The sequence below is a fragment of the Callithrix jacchus genome, chromosome 16, assembly GCF_049354715.1.
Source record: "Callithrix jacchus isolate 240 chromosome 16, calJac240_pri, whole genome shotgun sequence".
In the NCBI taxonomy this organism is placed as follows: Eukaryota; Metazoa; Chordata; class Mammalia; order Primates; family Cebidae; genus Callithrix; species Callithrix jacchus.
Window position 1 is genome coordinate 11,073,774 of NC_133517.1, and position 17,512 is coordinate 11,091,285.

The window sequence follows — 17,512 nt, forward strand, 5'->3', positions numbered from 1 at the left end:
TACTCTTATGTATAGCTCTACCCTGAAAATGAAATGAATTTCCATTCCCTGTTTACTGAGGTTAAGAAGGATTCCATAACTGCCCAGGGTTATTTTAATACAAAGTACTTAGCAGTTTTCTACTATTCTACTCTCTTGTCCATTAAGGTATTAAAAGATAATTGTTTTTAAAAGGCAAAATCATGAATTCCATATAGACCTTACATGACCATGTGCCAAAGAGTTTATTTAACTTACAAATTATGTAGGGAATCATTAACATATATAATGGACTGAAGGAAGAATTTAAAGTATCACTAAAAGTAAGCAATGAGAAATGCTGAAATGAATTTGGGTCTGTCTAGGACAATAGTTACATTCCCTGGGCACAACCAATTTATATTTCTATGACAAGAATAGTTTGCATTATCTATGTTTTTACAATTTACAGGATTATCAAATAATTTAAAGATAATGAAAAAATGGAGATAACCCCAAGAGGGCTTGACAAGGCACTTAGTAATTTCTTTTTTGTCCATTTCAAGGTATCTCACAGTTTTTTTCCTTAAAGGATTTGTCTTCCAGTGACTTAAGTTAAGTGCTAAGTTATTAAGGGAATATTCCCAAGTCATAGCAAACAATATATGACTGAAAAGCTTTTGAAAATTAAGCAACAAAGCAGCAAACCTTCAAACAGAGACAAGTACTATGATTGTTTAGAGAAGATATGTTCATCTTGTTCTAGACAAAAATTAGTAAACAATTTTTATCATGGACTTTAGATGTAATATACAATGACTATTTTTTAACAACGGGAATTCTTTCTACAGGACAGACACATGAGCCTTTTCCCTATGTGTACATATTTCAATATATTATGTTTACTTTTTGATTCATACACAGATTATCATAACAATCAGTAACAGCAAGAACAAAAAACAGATGGCAGTGGAGTAAAAATCATTTAGCTGCTTTTCCTCTTGAGAATAGTTCTTTTCTTCTATAACACTAATGTTGATAAATGGCTGCAGTCTACAGACTACTACCTAAATGAGACTGGTTAAAGCTCAGGTGAATTAATACAACCAAGTAAATTAGGAAGGATGGTAGGTTCATGGAAAACATGATTTGCACATCACAGGAACTCATGATATTGAGACTGAAAATGGTTGGTAAGAAATGAGTGATATGGAACTAAATACCAGATTTATGTTCATATATGTGAATATTCATATATATATTTATAAGTTTGTTTAATGTAGTTGCTGCCTCAGCATCCATTTTTAGGTCTGACATAATATGTGAACTCTAGTTCTACTCTGTCACTTCTGGCTTAGTTAAAACCTTACTTTCCCATGTGCTTGTTTGCTGTATAGCCTACTTGTTCCTTATTTCTTTGACCCCGAACCTAGCATACGCCACAGTGACCGAACATGATAACATGTAATGGTCAACACTAGAGTCATGTAAATAGGTTCACCTCTTCAAGAGGGAAGGGGGAACTTATTTCTTTAAATTAGCCAATCTACAACCCCCACAAGAAAGCTTAAGGGATAATACCCACAGACTTTAATAAAGGCATACATAGTCCCAGAGATTTCCTCCTCCCTCTCTCCCGACTGTTCTCTCTCCCAACCTCCCTCCTTCATTTCTCCCTCTTCCTTGCCCCACCAAACCCTTGCTGATTGAGCTCCCTGCTGCCTCTTTCTCTTGGCACCCATAACTTCTCTGGGAACTGTGACTAATAAAGACTTCTGTTTCATGCGTTTGGTTTCACTTCTTTGTGTCCCATTTGGCATAGATACTCTTAACATAGCCTTCTTTTTGGTCAAAGCTGTCTTAGAGAGTGGCTGTTTAACAGGAATAATCTGGATACAGGTCAGGCAAGACCCACAAGGGTGTCTGCCTATAAAAACAGTTTCCTGTGAGAGGGATACCTAGTCATGGGTCAGACACTTAGGCAGTAGGCATCCTTCAGGATAAAGAGGCATCTGATGGAAGGCACACTGTCAACATCCTCAACCAAATCCCTTGAATTTCTGGACAGGGCAAGGCTGGAGCTTATGGCCACTCTCAAAAAAACCCTCAAGACCAAATTAGAAAGAAAACATTGTAAAAATCATAACACGTGGCTGGGTGTTGTGGCTCATGCCTGTAATCCCAGCATTTTGGGACGCCGAGGCGGGTCGGGTCACCTGAGATCAGAAGTTCAAGAGCAGCCTGGCCATCATGTCGAAACCCTGTCTCTACTAAAAATATAAAAATTAGCCGGGCCTGGTTGTGGGTGCCTGTAATCCCACCTACTTGGGAGGCTGAGGCAGGAGAATCTCTTGAACCTGGGAGGTGGATGTAGCAGTGAGTTGAGATTGCATGGCTGCACTCCAGCCTGGGCAACAAGAGTGAAACTCAGTCTCAAAAAAAAAAAAAAAAAAATCGCAACACTTGCATCCATATGTATCCCATTTATTCTCATGGATGTGGTATAGAAAATCCGAAAGAATAATTTCATGTCAGTTAAATGACATTGGAGTTTGTTTTAGACATATATAGGCCTGTTAGTGGAAATTCTCAGTCAAAAAGCCATTTTCTGAAGAATGACTTAGACCAAGAGAAAGTTCTCTAGATTTGTTATTTTGTGCCTTTGCTTACTTTCTCCCTGTTCACCCGTTAGTTTGCACCAATCTGCACAGAACAAGGCTGTGTCCTGTCACCCTTCCAGGAGGCATGGCATAGTATAGCATTATGGAGATGCAGTCTGGTGCTCTTCCTTTAAGAGGTTGATGTGGGGGTTAGCCTTGTATACCCTGTTCAACATTCTGCTTGGAATTTGTAGACCTATCTGGATCAACAAATAAACATGAAATGTCAGATTGTCTTGAAACGTCAACGCATGTAGAGTGATTTGTAGTATCTCGCTAGGACTAACTGAACTCCTGAGTGGTCCTGAGTGGGTTAGGCATGGGGTTACCAGTTAGTGCCTAAGCTGGATAAGTCTCTGCATACAGCTGGCTACCTACTGTCTCTAAGGCATTAAGAACCAGAACCACACAGTAGCCCAGCACTGGCAGACTATCTAGCAGTGAAGTTTTTCTTCTTTCAATGCTGAACCCTTCTATTTGCATTTTTATTTCTTATCAAAGTTATACATTTATAACTAGTATTAGTCAGGGAGAAATACAAAGCTCAAAATAAAAATAGACCATGTTCTGACCCTTTACGTATCTAATTCCCACTCTACAGAGGCATCTTTCCTGAAAATGTTTCACTCTTTTTCTGTTTATTTCTGTATTTAGAGAAATAGTTTTTTTTTCAATTTTAGATTTTGTCTACTGATATTTCACCTTCAGCCTCCCATCTCCTGTCCCTGCCAATATATTTTTTTAATTAAATTACAGGGTTTTCATTTTAATAACCATGTAAATATTTTCCTCAACTGAGCCTCTTAGTATATTCTATGTTTTCTTTTTTGAACTATTTTTGTTTTTCCTTGGATTAAAAATGGACTATCATTTATTACTGAATTCTTCCCCAGGCTGTACACTGTCAGCATAAAAGTGCATTATCTATTCTATTTTTTTCCGTTGGGGATATCGTTTTCTTGAAAGTATTCCTTGGGAAAATCCCTTCCCAACACCCCCCCAACCTCCTCCACATCCAACATGAAGTGCTTCAATCCAAGTCGGCTGTGCCATCATCATCCTCAGCAACATCCTGGGAATCTCCTTTTCCTCTCTATATTGGATGTCTTCTTTATTGCAATCTTAGTTTAGGCCTCAGTTTAGGTGGAGAAAATTCTCTTACATTTATAATAAGGGGTGTATTTTTTTTTAAATCTTTTCTGTATGAAAATGCCTTTTGGTGGGTGGATTGCCTGAGCTCAGGAATTTAAGACCAGCCTGGGCAAGATGGTGAAACCCTGTCTCTACTAAAATACAACAAATTAGCTGGGTATGGTGGAGTGTGCCTGTAATCCCAGCTACTCAGGAGGCTGAGACAGGAGAATTGCTTGAACCCGGGAGGCAGACCCTTTGTTTTCTCCTGTTTAATGGATAAAAATTTTATGGCATTAAACATCAGAACTAACTCAAACATTCTGAACACTTTAAAAATTTGTCTTTTATTTTCTAATCCCAACATTGAAAGTACTAAGCCATTCTCATTTCTGCTCCTATGCATGTGACCACTCTCCCCTTCCCAGAAGCTTTTCGGACCATCTGTTTATTCTGGTATTCTGCAATTTCACAGTAATACACACTGGTATAGGCATTCAGTACCCATATCCTTTATTTCTGGGAATTTGTTTTTTTTTATTGCATTTTAGGTTTCGGGGTACATGTGCAGAACATGCAAGATAGTTGCATAGGTACACATGTGGCAGTGTGATTTGCTGCCTTCCTCTCCTTCACCCACGTTTGTTTTATATTATTTCTCATATCTTTCCCTTCTGTTTTTTTGTTCTTTCATTTTAAAATTTCTGCTATGAATATTACCTGAGCATGATGAACCTCTGGAGTAATCCCTTAATTTTTTAATTTCCTTCTCTTTGTCTCTTTAAAACTTTTTATTTGAGTACAATTTACATTTGATAAAATTTCCCAATTTTAAGTGTCATGATTTAACAGGTTTTGACAAATGATGTGTATTCACGTAACCACCACTACAATGAGATAATGGAACATTTCCATCACCCAAAAAAGGAGCTTTCATTTCCCTGTATAGCCAATCCCTTCTCCCCTTTGCCCAGCCCTTGGAAACCATGGATTCACTTTCAGTGGCTGTAGTGTTTTTTTCTAGAATTTTATGTTAATGGAATCTTATGGTCTGGCATGTTTGATATCTGCCTCTTTTACTTAGCAAAATGATTCTGAGACTCATTATTGTTGCCTGAATCAGTAATTTGTTTTTCATTGCTGAGCAGTATTTCATTGTATGTGTATACCACACTTGTTTATATATTCACCAGATAATAGACATTTATTTCCAGTTTCTGGTTACTATGGATATTAGTTCTATAAACATTCATGTACAGTCTTCTTGCAGGACACACTTTTTTATTTTTCCTAGTTAAATTGCCAGCTTGTATGGTAATTGTATGTTAATTAGAAATTACCAACTCCTTTCAAAAGTAGCTTCCAACTTTGTTCTCTTTCAAAATTGCTTTGGCCAATCTAGGTTCTTTCATTTTTCCTTTTTAAATTGCTAAACCAGCAGCTGGAGACTATAGCTTTGAGTGCCTGGCTTGGAATTTCCCCCCACTGTGTAAATTTTTATCCATGCTAGATAAGTATCCTTGGGCCTTATATTCCTGGGTGAAAAGAGAGACCATAGAAAGATGAAGGAGTCAAGCCAGCTGGTGCTTAGAGGCAGTGTGCAGAAGCCTACTAGAGAGAACTACACACAATGAACCTGCCCATGTGTAAAGCAGTCCATCCTTAAGTTGGAAACTCAAATTGGTATTTTGCTACTTTAGGAGGCAAAGAGCAGAAAAGGTTTTTCTGGCATGAAAAAAGAAACAGTTATCTTCCATTAGTTCTGTATCTTGTACTACTCAGAAGTTACTTATTTTGTGGCTACTTCTGATTTAGCACAATCTTTTTCAAACAGTGGTAGCTAAGATTGAACACTCTTGTTGCCTTCCAGTGGTTTAATCTCAAATATTTGTGATTTACATTTGGCTAATGCTCAGCTATATGAATCTCCTAATAGACACCATTGTAAGCCAGTGGCTAAATACCTATATCATGAAGGCTTATCTTTCCTGTGTCTTTTTATTGCTCTATATATTAATTTCAATCACTCAGGTGTGTAGACAGACACAGGCACTACTTCTCTAATGTTGTATGTCAGGACATTAATTTCCATTTATATAATAAATTTGTTCTTTGAAATTTACAAGGTTGATAACAGTTTTTACATGTAATTCTTAAGTAGCTTAATTAGCTTCTCAGCTTTTTTTTTTTGTTATTGCCTCCTGCTAATGAGAGAAATTAAATACTAAGGAATATTGTTTTACCAGATAGCACTGAATTTAGAGGGCCCCAAACCATTGTATATTTAAGATTTTTTGCGCTCCAAAAACCAATTTTTGTCCTTTGGGATTAATATTGCTCTCTTGAGAATGCCTGGTCTCATTGATGCAAAAGAGGTAATTTTGTAACAATTACAATGATAATAACTTTCCTTTCTTGAGTAGCTGTTATGTAATAGACACTGTATTATGTGCTTAACACCTTTTATGATTTAGTGCTCCTAAAGGCCATATGAGGAATGTATTATTTGTTTTCTGAATGAAGAAACTGAGAAAGTTTAACTTACCTAAAATCAAGTTTCAGAGTCTAGATCTCAAGAGAATTGTTTGTGACCTTGAAGATCTACTTCTCTCCTCTCCTCACCAGTATGCTATTCACATTCATAGAAAAGTCAAGCCATTTTGTGACTAGAGATACATAATTTGTTGTGGCACTAAATGTCAATGTACTGATTTGCAGAAATGGTTCAGTCATCTCTGTTTGGCCTCATTTATACATTATTAAAGATTTTTCTAGCCTGTGAATACTCTACTGGGAAGAACAGTTGACATGATGATTAGGAACTCTGTAAATATAAAAAGTGATAATTCTAGAGAGGACTTTGACAATCATAAGGTGAAAACTTTTTTTTTTTTGAAGGAATTTAGGCACAGTTTTCCTCTATGCTGATACTCCTAAAGAACTTTTCATTGGTTCACTATTTATATATATTTTTTCCTCTCAATACACTTAACCAATTTAAAAAGGTAAAAATTATGTAACATATAGTAAAAAATTAGACAGTGTAGGCGAGTATAAACTAAACAATGTCTTCCTTCTCCCATCTCCAACTTCTAAACTTTGTTTATAAAGGTATCTTAAGGTGTTTTTTTCTAAACTTCAAATGTGCATAGCAGCATGTGTACATATATTTATGAATATCATTTTTTATAAAACTGAGATAGTAGTATCCAAATTTTACCACATTTTGCTTTACTTATTCTTTTAAAATAGTTGTATGTTGCACTGAGTCAAACTTTAACTCATTCTGTATTTGAAGAGACATGATTGTATCTAAATATTTGCTACTTAGATAAGGAGACTTTTGAAGAATGTTCTTAGTACACATAGTTTGGGTCTTTCTGAGTATATTTGTATAGTAAATTACAGGAGTAAAATAGTTACATTAAAGATGTGTGCATTATAAAATTTCCTAGATATTCTCAAGCTGCCATTCCATAAAGGTATATGAATACAAAACTTCACTGATGTCAAACTGTGTGTGAAAAAGCCCATTTCTTCACACTCTTATAATACTAGGTATTTTAAAACTAAAGATTTTTGTCACTCTGATAGATGAAAAACAATGTGCATTATAAAATTTCCTGGATATTCTCAAGCTGCCATTCCATAAAGGTATATGAATACAAAACTTCACTGATGTCAAACTGTGTGTGAGAAAGCCCATTTCTTCACACTCTTATAATACTAGGTGTTTTAAAACTAAAGATTTTTGTCACTCGGATAGATGAAAAACAAGGTTTTGATTTGTCTTTCTTTAGTTATAATGGAGGTTGAGCATATTATCTGTTTCTTGATCACTTATGTTTCTTTCTCTTTTTAAAATAAATTGCCTATTCATATTCTTGTCCATTTTTCTATTGTGATATCCATGTTTAGTGTTGTTTTATTGATTATATGAATTGTTTGCAAATAAAGGAAATCTGTCCTTTTTCATTTGTGTGGCAGCTTAAAACAGTTTTACCATTGGGGTTATGACTTTTACAAGTTTTGTTTGTTAATATTTAAAAAAGTCAACTTATTGAGGTATAATTTACATAAAGAGATGTATGCATTTTAAATGTACAATTTGATGAGTTTTGATGGTTGGGTTCACCTGTATAAGTACCATCTCAATCAAGATACAGAACAATTCTACCATCCCAAATAGTTTCTTCATGTTTTCTGAAGATAATTCCACTATTCCTGGCCCTAGGAAAGAACTCATTTGCTTTTAGTTACTACAGATAAGCTTGCTTTTCCTGGCAGTTCTCCTGTGGAATCATAAAGTACGTACTCCTGTGACTAGGGTTTTGATCAGCATACAGCTTAAGATTCATCCAAATTGTTACATCTGTTAGTAGTTTGTGCCTTTTAATTGTGGAGTTGTATTCATTATGTAACACATTTGATCTGTACAGTCACCTCTTGTTTGCTGGGGCTTCTGTAACAGATTACCACAAACTAAGTAACTTAAAATAACAGATTTATTCTCACAGTTCTGAACTAGGAGTCTGAATGCTGTCTCTAAAGGCTCTAGGGTAAGATCCTTCCTCATCTCCTCTCTGGCTTCTGGTGGTTGCCTGCAGTTCTTGGCATTCTTTGGCTTGCAGCAGGATAGCTGTAATGTCTGATACATGTTCATGTAGCACTCCTCCTCTGTCTCTGTATCTCTTCTCTTCTTATAAGTACACTAGTCACCCACAACCATTTGCTTTCTAGCCCCAGAGAATTCATGTCCTTATGTGCAAAATGCATTCATCCCATCCCAACATTCCCAAAAGTTTTAGCCATTCCACCATCAACTTTAAATTCAAAAATCTCACCTAAATATAATAATTTCACCAGGTCCCAAATCTCATTTTGTATATTATCAAAATTAAATATGGGTGAGATTCTGGGTATAATGCATCTTGGATCAAAATTCTCCATTCACAGATGTGTGAAACTAGAAAACAAATTATTTGCTTCTAAAATACAGTGATGGGACAGGCATAGGATAAGCATTCCCATTCCGGAAGGAAGAAATTGAAAGAAAAACAGGGATCTCATTTTTCATCACCCGCCTATGAGTGAGAATATGCGGTGTTTCATTTTCTGTTCTTGTGTCAGTTCATGGACACAGAGAGGGGAGTACTAAACACTGGGGTCTATAGGGGGGAAAGGGGAGGGCCAGTGGGAGGGGGAGGTGGGGAGGAATTGCCTGGGGAGAAATACCAAATGTGGGTGAAGGGGAGAAAGCAAACAAAACACACTGCCATGTGTGTACCTATGCAACTGTATTGCATGCTCTGCACATGTACCCCAAAACCAAAAATGCAATAAAAAAAAAAAAGAAAAAAGAAAAACAGGGATCACATGTTCCAAGCAAGTTAGAAACCTAGCAGGGCAAATTTCATTAAATTTCAAGGCCTGAGCGTGATCCTCAGTGGCTTACTGCTTTGTTCTCTGGGTCCTACTCGGGTGGCCGCCCACTCTCTCAGCCCCTGAGGCAGTAGCTCCACCCTCTCTGCCCTCAGAGTCATTTGTTCTACATTTTGTCCCATCTTTGTTTCTTTGATCTGATGAAATAATATTCTCTGAAACCTTGTTGGTCTTCTGTGGATGCCAGAGGAATTTGTACCATTAGACACAAGAGTTCTCCAGAGATCTTTACTTGTAACCCCATCTCTATACCTGGCTTCTGTTGAGATAGCTGATTGGATCAGTGAATCACATGCTTAATCCTGTCAGCAAGAGGTTATTCGGGCACACCCTTGGCCTATTCCAGAGCCTAGCTAGAAAGCTTTAGGTATTTGTTACAGCAATACTCCATGTCCTATTACCAAATCTTTTTTAGTTTCTTGGGACTGCTGTAACCAAGTACCACAAATTGGTGCCTTCAAACAACAGAATTTATTCATTCATAATTCTTTTGTCTAAAAATCTGGAATCAGGGTGTCAGCAGAATTGATTCCTTTGAGTGCTCTGAGGGACATCCTGTTCTCTGTGTCCCTCCTAGCTTCTGGTGATTTCCAGCAGTCCTTGGTGTTCCTTGATTTGTAGGTGTATCATGCTAATCTCTACCTCCATCTTCACCTGACATTTCCCCCGTATGTCTCTTTTCTAAGTTGTATTGGATTAAGAGCCTACACCATTCCAGCATGACCTCATCTTGGTTTATATCGTAATTACATCTGCAATGACACTATATTTAATTTGGGTCACATTTGTAGGTATCAGAGGTTAGGACTTTATATCTTTTTTGAAGGCAGGATTTAATCTATAACTAATCTGTTGATGGACATTTTGGTTACTCTAATTTCTGGCTATTGTGAAACTGCAATGAAAATTCATGTACATTTTTGTGTATATGTTTTTCTTTGGGTAGATTACTAGAGTGGAATTTCAAGTATATATGGTAAGTTTGTTGAACTTTACAAGAAACTGCAAACTGTTTCTAAAGTGCTATGCCATTTCACATTTCCTCTGGTTATGCATGAGAGTTCTAATTGTTCTATATCCTTATTTTGATATTTTCACTGATTTTAATTGTAGTCATTATATGTAGTGTTCTGTATTATTGTGGTTTTAGTTTATTTACATGTCTCTAATGAGTAATGATGCTGAGTATCATTTCTTGTTCTGTATTCTGTTACTATGGTGAATTACATTGATTGGTTGCTTAATGTTAAAAAAAACCCTTGCATTCCTGGAATAAACTTGAAGATTATAGTTGATGTGGCTTTCTGATATTTTTATTGAGAATATTTTCATTTGTGTTTATGGGGGTTATTGCTCTATAGTTTTCTTATAATGTCTTTTCTGATTTGGATACCAGAGTAATATTCTTCCATACAATGAGTTGGGAACGATCCCACAGGGTTTATATAGGATTGATAATATTTTTTAGAATGGTTTGATAGAAAATTCACCATTGAAGCCATCTGGGCCTGAAGTTATTTGTGAAAAATATTTACAGTATAAATTTATTATTTCTTTAGAGGATATAGGACTATTCAATTTTTTAATTTGTTTTAGTCTGTTCTGGTAAATTGAGTCTTTCCTTAATCTGCTTGCCCATGAAATGACTAAATTGTTTATGTAAAGAAAAAAGGAGCCATTTGTCCACTACCTGCATTCTTTTTTTCTCCAGTTCATTTACTTACCCTTTCAACTCACCCTTTTTCAAATTGAGGACTAGTGGGTATATGTATATTTCAAAGACTTAGAATTTTGTCTGTTGCCATTTTTTCTCCCGTAGGATTCTGAGAAAACTGGGTTAGATGCTGTAAAAACTCCAGAAATCTTTTTTACTTGCCTTTTGGCTTCTACTTTACAAGATTATCGCATAAAGTTTTGTACTTTCTTTAATTTCTGCCGACGTATTTGTTTTTCTTTTGGCTTGTTGTTCTCTTCTTCCTCCCCACTCTCTCCTTCTCCTCCTCCCCCTCCCTTTTCCTTCTCCTTCTTCTAATTTTTCTTGTTGGTTTTTCTGTGATCTGACCTCACTTCACTAAAATCTTACATTAAGAATATTCTGATATTCTTCTCTTTTGGTATGTTGGCCTACTACCTCATATAGATTACAAGCTAATGGAAAACCGTGATATCATTTTACGTTTTTTGACTACTCCTCCCTAGAAAGTGGTCAGCTAATAATGACTCAATGACTTGTTGGCTTTCTATTGATTGAAATGTAAGTTATAAACTGAAAGATGAATCTTAGTTCATGATCTTTAGATTCAGTTTTTATGGTACTTCTTTGCGAGATTAAGATTTTAACAATTTAATGATTTAGGGAGGCGCAAAAGCCTATAGTAAACAGACATCATATTTCATTATTTTCATTGTATTTCCATTCCTTCACTTTTCAGCCCTTCCATCCTAGTTGCTGGAAAATGCAATTTCTTTCTTGATTGACTTGGTCCGTGTACATTTAACAAGTATTGATTCTCCCCTGATTCTCTTTTGCTGCATTTCTTAGACATAAGTGTGTTAGTTCATTTTGTTAAAACAAGAACTAACATATCAGGTATCTACAGAACATAGCTAGAATTTTTCTAGATCTATGGTTTGTAATTGCAATTTAACTTTTTCTGTCACTGTTAAAGACTGACCATCCTCCACTAGTTTTTTAAAATTATGTTTTTATTTACTGATTGTCTAACAAGATGACTTGGTGTATAACATGGCTTTCCACCATGTATAGGGCAAACAAAATATAGTTTTCTCTTTTAAAGCATATTTTTTACAAATAGGCCAGGTGCAGTGCTCATGCCTGTCATCCCAGCACTTTGGGGGGCCAAGGTGGGCGGATCATTTGAGGTCAGGAGTTAGAGACCCACCTGACCAACATAATGAAACCCTGTCTCTACTAAAATACAAAAATTAGCTGGGCATGGTGGCAGGCACCTGAAATCTCAGCTACTAAAGAGGCTGAGGCAGGAGAATCACTTGAATCCAGGAGGCGGAGATTGCAGTGAGCCAAGATCGTACCACTGTACTCCATCCTGGGCAACAGAACGAGATCCCCTCTTAAAAATAAATAAATAAATAAATAAAAATTAAAAAATACAAATACAAACATACATTAATTTAATGTGCATTTATTGTACCATATAAATAAAATTTGAATCTAGCCTTTGGTTATTTATTTTACTGATGAAAATGGCAAATACATTTTAGTTAAAAGTTTGAAGAGAGGAAAACACAGTCTAATGAATAGGATGCCATTTAAGTGAATAATTTTAATTTTATTGCCTTGTAGTCTTACTTCTTTTATATAATATTGAGTGTGTTCCCTAAATTCTCATTACTTCAGTTTTCTCTCCTTCTCTTCCTCCCTTTTTTTTTTTTTTTTTTTGAGACAGGATCTTGCTCTGTTGTTGCCCAGGCTAGAGTGTAGTGTACCAAGATCATAGCTTACAGTAACCTCAAATTCTTGGGCTTAAGCAATTCTTCCACCTCAGCCTTCCAAGTAGCTAGGACTACAGGCATGTGACACCACATCTTGCTTTCATTTTTCTTACAGATCCGCTTTGTGATTGATATGATTTGGCTCTGTGTCCCCACCCAAATCTCATCTTGAATTGTAATTTCCAGGTGTTGAGGGAGTGAGGAAGGACCTGGTGGGAAGTGGTTGGATTATGGGGATTGTTTCCTCGATGCTGTTCTCAGGATAGTTTGTTCTCATGAGAGCTGATGTTTTTAAAAGTGTTTGGCAGCTCCTCTCTCTCTCTCTCTCTCTCTCTCTCTCTCTCTCTCTCTCTCTCTCTCTCTCTCTCTCTCTCTGTGTGTGTGTGTGTGTGTCTCTCTTGCCTTGTAAAGAAAGTACTTGCTTATCTTTGCCTTCTGCCAGGATTGTAAGTTTCCTGAGGCCCTCTCAGCTATGTGGAACTGTGAGTCAATTAAACCTCTTTTATTTATAAATTACCTAGTCTCAGGTTGTAGCTTTATAGCAATGTGAAAATGAAATAATACGCTGATGTTTACTCTAAAAAAACCTGGAAAAATTAAATTGAAATTCTAGGACATAAGGTAGTATAATGTTTAGTCAGACTCAGTTACATTCACAGTGAGCCATGTATTTTCTAGCATTGTTTTCATTTGTTTCTAGGTGATACAAAATTTACTTTTGTTTGTAGGATTTAGTTACTTTATTAATTGGGGATACTTAAAATAATAAACGAATAAATTATAGCAGATAACTTCTCAAATTCTCATCAGATTCCAGTTTATATTCTTAATTATTATACAAATTTTTATTTTGGAAAATAAATATCTAAACTCAAAAACAATCCTAAAAGCCGTTAATTCTGAATGCACGTTACATGCTAGAGCTGAGAATATTGGAGATATTTTGTCAAAATATTGGGAGCATCAAAGAAGTTGTTTAGTTACTCTCTTGGATTCCAGGTTTGACCACCTGAAATATGCTAATGATACCACTCTAGCCACCTCACTAAAGATCTTCTTGGAAATATTCTCACTGTTAAATTAAAGTAATTTTATTGAGTATTTTAAATTCCAAATATACATCTTCTGTTATGGCACTTTTTCAGAGGAAAGGAAGAGTAAGTTTTATCTATCCCGAACTCTCCTAGTTTTATGACGACCTTCTGTTCTGAGTCTTCCATTTCTATCAGTTGCCATAATGCTGTATGTTATTTTTTCTTTTATAGGTAGTAACTGGAAAGTTTTAATAATCACCAGTGACTTGCCAGATGCAGGGACTAGCTCACAGATTTATATTATACTATATGGACAACATAGAAGTTCAGCTCCCATATACCTTTATGGAACAGATGGGGCTCGATTTCAGGATGGCCATGAAGACATATTTACTGTAAGTAATAAAATTGAGTATAAGCTGTTAAATATAAGTGATACAGCTAGTAGGTACTTTGGAATGAACATAGTCCATCCCTTTAATAACACCGTATTCCCTGTAGAAGATCATTCAGAAGTAATTTCTGGATGTTTTTGCTCAAGCAGATTTAATACAAGTTAATCTGCAATATGAGAAGAGACAGTAGCTAGAGAGAAATAATAGACGGTCAACATTTATTTTTATGTGGACAGACATCAGGAGAAAGGGTTTATACCTTTCTGGCTCTACAGATAAGGCTCAAAGTCAAGCTCAAAGAGGGAAAAATAAAATTATCCAACAAGGACAGCAAAGAAGTTGTCATCAAGTTGTTAATTATTGGTTTTTATTAGTTATTGGTTATCAAGTTATTAGACCATGGTTAGACACAGAGAGATCAGGATCTAGAGGGAAACAGAGATGAAGCAGGGACACTAGTGCCATGTTGTTAAACTGAAGTCAGAAATATTAGGAAACAAAGGCAGGACTTGAAATGGGTCAAGCACCAACACTTATAGGTGCTTAGTACTGTCTGTTGAATAAATTAATGGATGCACAGAAGGATTGACTTGAACCAGGTGGAGAGAGAGTAAACTCACAATGAAAAGAGAGGGTCCTTAAGTATTGCAAGTCTTCACAGGACAGACACCTCCATATGATCCTGGGTGTTTGGTTTACTATAACCACAGGAGAGACGGAACCATTTGGAAACATTATTCCCTTTAGATTCGTTTAATCTGTCTTTTCCATCATATATGAGTTAATATTTAAAGACATGCTTATGTTTGTAGTCACTAAAAGTAAAGATTAAGACTGTCATTATTTTCCGTAAGAAATAGAAAGTCTGAACTGTTTTTGTTTTGCTATTTTAGTTTTTTTAAATAAAAATTTACTTTTAAATTGAATGTTTACTTTTAAAATGAATTGTATATTCATATAGTTCATAGGGCTAAATAATTTTCAATAACTAATATGAAAGGAACACCCTTGACCCCTCATTTTCTTTTCTTTTTCCTTTTTTTAAATTATTTAAGTTCTGGAGTACATGTGCAGAACGTGCAGTTTGTTACATAGGTATACACGTGCCATGGTTTTACCCCTCATTTTCATAGTTTGATGCTTTTTTTTTCTTAATGCTGCTACTAAATTTCAGCTCTTTGTGTTGTCACTATTGCTTGAGCGCTGGGATGGCTACATTGATCTCTCATTTGTAGAGGCAATGCTTTCATTAAATGCAGTAATTTCATGCCAATTTTGATCACAACTTTGTTTGTTCTGATGAACTGTTTTTTGTAAGGGTTCTTAGGCAGACTTTGTTTTACATCTTCCTTGCTTTTTCCCCTGTACTTTCTTTGCATAAACCTTTTCTTTTTTTCTTTCTTATGGTAAAATACGCAAAAGTAACCATTAAAAAATTTTAAATTGTACAATTTAGTGGCATGTAGTACATTTGTGGTGTTGTTCAACAATCACTATCTACTTTTATAACATTTTATTCGGTCTAAAAGAAAACCCTGTTACGCAGTCACTCCCTGATGCCTTTCTACCAACCCCTAGCAACCTCTAATACACTTTCTCCTTCCTTCCTTTCCCCTTCCTCCCTCCCTCCCTCCTTCCCTCCCTCCCTTCCTTCCTATTTGGATGTTTAAAATTTTTTCTTGTTATTGAATTCCTCTACCTAGGACTTTCAGTACAGTGTTGAATAGAAATGGCAGAAATTATTATCCTTGTCTTAGTCCTGATTTTGGGGGAAAGCTTTCCATCTTTTACCATTGAATATGATGTTATCAATGGGTTTTTCTTATGATAAGTGCCCTTTACCATATTCAGGAAGTTCTTTCAATTTCTAGTTTGTTGAATTTTTTTTTTCTAATCATGAAAGGGTACTGGATTTTGTCGTGTGTGTGTGTGTGTGTGTGTGTGTGTGTGTGTGTGTGGTTTTCTGGCATCAGTAGAGATGATTGTGTTTTCCCCCTCTATTTTATTTATGTGATATATTACATTGATATTGTTATGTAGAACCAATTTCCATTCCTGGGCTAAATCCTAGTTTATTGTGATTAATGATCTTTTTTGTATGCTTCTGGATTCATTAGCTAGTTTTGTTGAAGAGGTTTGCATCTTTATAAGGCACAGTGGTTTATAGTTTTCTTTTCTTGTTAGGTCTTTTGTCTGGCTTTGTTATCAGCATAATGCTGACCTTGCAGAATGAGTTAAAAAGTATTTCCACCTCTTTTTTGGAAGTGTTTGGAATTAATTCTTTTTAAAAATATTTGATAGAATTCACCAGTGAAGTCTTCTATCCCAGGATTCTTTTTCTTGGAAGGTTTTTTATTACTGATTCAATCTCTTTACTCTTTATAGGACTATTCATATTTTTTATTTCTTCGAGTCAGTTTTGCTGGTCTTTGCATTGCTAGAGATTTGTCCATTTCACCTAGGCTATTTAATTTGTTGGCATACTACTGCTCCTAGTATGCTTTTATCATCCTTTTTATTTCTGTAATGTCAACAGTAATGTCTCTACTTTTATTTTTGATTTTAGCAATTCTTTTTGCTAAAAGCTAGATTGGCTAAAGTCTATCAGTTTTATTGATGTTTTTAATAACCAAATTTTAGTTTCATTTGTTTTGTTATTTTTATATTCTCCATTTTATTTATCATCAGTCTATCTCTTTCTGTCTTCTACTAGCTTAGGATTTAGTTTCCCTTTCTTTTTCTGGTTCCTTAAGATGTAAAGTTAGTTTATTTATTTGATATTTCTCTTCTTTTTAAATGTAGGTGTTAATAGCTATAAATTTCCCTCAGACCTTTGCTTTTTCCATGTTTTTGTGTGTTATATTTTTGTTTTCATTCATCTCAAAGTATTTTTTAATTTTCCTGCAATTTGTTCTTTGATCTGTTTGTTAAGAGTATGTTGTTTAACTTACGCATATTTTGAACTTTTCAGTTTGCTTTATAATACTGATTTCTGGATTCATTCCATTGTTTTTGGACAAGATGCTCTCTATGATTTGTCTTTTTAAATTTTCAAGGCTTTATTTGTTGCATAACATATGTTCAGTCCTGGAGAATGTTCCCTGTGTACTTGGGAAGGCTGTTTGCTGTTGTTGGGTGGAGTGTTTTGTAGATGTTACATCTAGGTGGCGTGTAATGTTCAAGTTCTTTATTTTCTTATTCTTTTCTCTAGTTGTTTTATCCATTATTCAAGTAGTGTATTGAAGTCTCTAACTATTACCATAGAGTGTTTGTTTCTCAGTTTTGTTAAATTTCGCTTATTATATTTTAGTTCTGTCTTGTTAGGTGCATACATGTTTATAATTCTTATCTCTTCTATGATTTGACCCCTTTATCAATATATAATATCTTTTTGGATTTTGTGAAATTATGTTGAAAG

At 35.3% G+C, this 17,512-nt stretch overlaps 1 protein-coding gene across 6 annotated transcripts in view; it reads left to right on the plus strand.

The window, feature by feature from the left end:
• RP1 (RP1 axonemal microtubule associated) overlaps positions 1-17,512 on the plus strand; it is a 327,943-nt gene that overhangs the window by 62,618 nt on the left and 247,813 nt on the right. For all 6 annotated transcript variants that reach the window (XM_035277479.3, XM_078353550.1, XM_078353551.1 and 3 more), the window contains one exon: positions 13,931-14,094. In XM_035277479.3, coding sequence (XP_035133370.3) covers positions 13,931-14,094 — 164 coding nt within the window. The remainder of the gene's footprint in view (positions 1-13,930; positions 14,095-17,512) is intronic.